The following is a 3,304-nucleotide window of genomic DNA, read 5'->3' as shown; positions in this document are numbered from 1 at the left end:
GAGTTATATGTCTGGCGAAGACACTCAGAATAGGTTGGAGGCAATCAAACAGTATCTTGCTACTTCATCTTCTTCTCGGACTTCGCGGACTATTACTGATAATCCACTCTTTCAACGTCTTGCTCATCAAGTGGATCCTGTGAAAGTGCCCTTACCATCTCACGACTCAGATTCAGACGATTCTATTACATCTTACAGAGATATGGCACAAAATAGGACGTTGAAAGAGTTGGCTGCACCAGATATTGATCAATAACCGCTATGCATTCAATATGCACCTCTTGATGTGAATTTTGAGCTTAAGTCGGGCCTCATTCATCTATTGCCATCATTCCATGAGCTGCCTGGTGAGGATCCGAATAATCATCTCAAGGAATTCCATATTGTATGCTCCAGTATGAACCCAGCCTCAGTGACAGAAGAACAAATAAAACTCCGAGCTTTTCCTTTCTCTCTAAAGGATTCAGCAAAGGAGTGGTTGTATTATCTCCCCCCTGGTACTGTGGAGACCTGGAACACTATGAAGACCTTGTTTTTGGAGCGGTATTTTCCAGCGTCTAAAGTGGGGAGTATAAGGAAAGAAATTTGTGGCATCAGGCAGGCTGTGGGAGAATCACTCTATGATTACTGGGAGCGCTTTAAGCGGTTGTGTGCTAGTTGTCCTCACCATCAGATCAGTGAGCAACTATTAATTCAATATTTCTATGAGGGATTACTGCCGTTGGACAGGAGTATGATTGATGCAGCCAGTGGGGGTGCACTAGTTGATAAGACTCCTACTGCAGCCAGGAGCTTGATTTCTAATATGGCTGCTAACTCACAACAGTTTGGCATTCGTCAAGATCCTGTTCCACCGCCTAAATCAGCTAATGAAGTGAGCACCCCTAATGCTAATCAGCTGGGTCAACAATTGGCTCAATTAACTGCCGTAGTACAACAACTAGCTCTAGGCCAACAGGTGCGGCCATGTGGAATTTGTCAGTTAGTAGGGCATTCAACTGATGCTTGTCCTACCCTTTTTGAAGTGTCAACTGAAGAAGCCAATGCCATTGGAGGATTTCCAGGTCAACCTAGACTGAGGTACAACCCATATTCAAACACTTATAATGAAGGGTGGCGTGATCATCCTAACCTTCGTTATGGTAATCAACAAGCTGCGCAACCAGGGCCCAATATGCCACCAGGGTTTACCTATCAACCGAGACCTCCACAGAATTATGCTCATCGACCACCACCACCTGCTCCTACTCAGAGTCAAGGGTCCTCTATTGAAGATTTGATCAAGGCTCTTGCAAGTAATACTATACAGTTCCAGCAGCAGACCCAGGCTTCATTGAAGAATTTAGAGAACACCATGGGGCAGATTGCAACATCCTTGAGCAGGGGTGAGACGCAGAACACTGGCAAACTCCTTTCTCAGGCTGAAAAGAACCCTAGAGAGAATGCTAGTGCAGTAACCTTGAGAAGTGGCACCTCTTATGACCCACCTAAAGTACCATCACCACCTCCTGTACCAAACACACCACCACCACCCACAAATGACAATGACCCACCTATCACAGCATCTTTACCTAAACCCACCGTGACCTCACATATCACCCCTCCACCATTCCCTAGTAGATTGCGAAAATCCAAGAAAGAGGAAAGTGAAAAGGAAATTCTAGAAACATTCAGAAAGGTTGAGGTGAACATTCCTTTGCTTGATGCAATCAAGCAAGTACCGCGGTATGCAAAGTTTTTAAAGGAGTTGTGTACAAATAAGCGGAAATTGAAGGGTGATGAAAAAGTAAGTGTGGGGGAGAATGTGTCGGCAGTGATTCAAAAGAAGCTTCCACCAAAGTGTAAGGATCCTGGTACTTTTACCATACCGTGCACTATTGGGAATAAGAGGATTGAACGATGTATGCTGGATTTGGGTGCCTCAATTAATGTCATGCCATTTTCTATTTATGCTTCCTTGAATCTTGGTCCACTTGAAGAAACGGGGGTGATTATTCAGTTGGCGGATCGATCCAATGCCTATCCTCGGGGTGTTGTGGAGGATGTCCTGGTTCAAGTAAATGAATTGGTGTTTCCGGCTGATTTTTATGTTCTCGATATGGAAGATGAATCTATTCCATGCTCCACTCCAATTTTGTTGGGGAGACCATTCATGAAAACTGCGAGAACTAAAATTGATGTGCATGACGGTACGTTGACCATGGAATTTGATGGGGAAACTATTCGATTTAATATTTTTGAGGCTATGAGATATCCAAGTGATGTGCACGCTGTTTACTCTATTGATGTGTTGGATAGTCTTTCTCAACGAGTTTTAGATTTGCATAGTGAAGATGATTTGGAGGTTGTGTTGAGAGAGCATCTTGTGTTGACCGATGAAGATTTGTCTCATGAGATCATGGATGTCATAATCACACTCAGTAGTGGTTTTGACAAGACTTTTAAGAAGGTTGCATTTCTTAATTTGCCGATTTCTAATGAGAAATTGCAGCCATCAATTATTGAAGCTCCTACACTTGAATTGAAGCCTCTCCCGGAGCATCTCAAATATGTTTACTTGGGGAAGAACGAGACACTTCCTGTTATAATTGCAAGAAATCTTAACCAAGGTCAAGAAGAAAAATTAATGAGAGTACTCCGAGAGTATAAAACAGCCATTGGTTGGTCTATAGCGGATATTAAGGGGATTAGCCCTTCCATGTGCATGCACCGAATCTTACTTGAAGAAGGGTTTAAACCAACACGGGAGGCGCAACGGAGATTAAACCCACCAATGATGGAAGTTGTGAAGAAGGAGATTCTGAAGCTCCTTAGTGTGGGTGTGATTTACCCAATCTCTGACAGTAAATGGGTGAGTCCAGTTCAAGTGGTACCCAAGAAGTCTGGCATTACTGTGGTGAAGAATAATGAGAATGAGCTGGTCCCAACTCGAGTTCAAACAGGGTGGCGGGTGTGTATTGATTACCGCAAGCTAAATTCGACAACTCGGAAGGATCACTTCCCCCTACCATTCATTGATCAGATGCTCGAAAGATTGGCTGGCCACCCCTATTACTGTTTCTTAGATGGTTATTCGAGGTATAATCAGATTGTCATAGCCCCAGAAGACCAGGAGAAGACGACCTTCACATGTCCCTTTGGCACATTTGCTTTTCGGAGAATGCCATTCGGTTTATGCAACGCTCCTGCTACATTTCAGAGATGTATGGTTAGTATCTTTTCAGATTACATTGAGAGCATTATTGAGGTGTTCATGGATGATTTCAGTGTATATAGCGATTCATTTGATAAATGCCTGCATAAT

The 3,304-nt window shown here is 43.4% G+C and overlaps 1 protein-coding gene across 1 annotated transcript; it reads left to right on the top strand.

Annotated features, from left to right (window-relative positions):
• Positions 1–397: 397 nt before the first annotated feature.
• LOC133806490 (uncharacterized) lies at positions 398–1,991 on the top strand. Its single transcript, XM_062244585.1, has 2 exons — positions 398–1,786; positions 1,980–1,991. The coding sequence occupies exons 1-2, from the start codon at positions 398–400 to the stop codon at positions 1,989–1,991; spliced, it is 1,401 nt and encodes a 466-aa protein (XP_062100569.1).
• Positions 1,992–3,304: the final 1,313 nt, after the last annotated feature.

The sequence above is a fragment of the Humulus lupulus genome, chromosome X (genome assembly GCF_963169125.1).
Source record: "Humulus lupulus chromosome X, drHumLupu1.1, whole genome shotgun sequence".
NCBI classification, from domain to species: Eukaryota; Viridiplantae; Streptophyta; class Magnoliopsida; order Rosales; family Cannabaceae; genus Humulus; species Humulus lupulus.
This window is presented reverse-complemented; position numbering and strand designations above follow the sequence as displayed.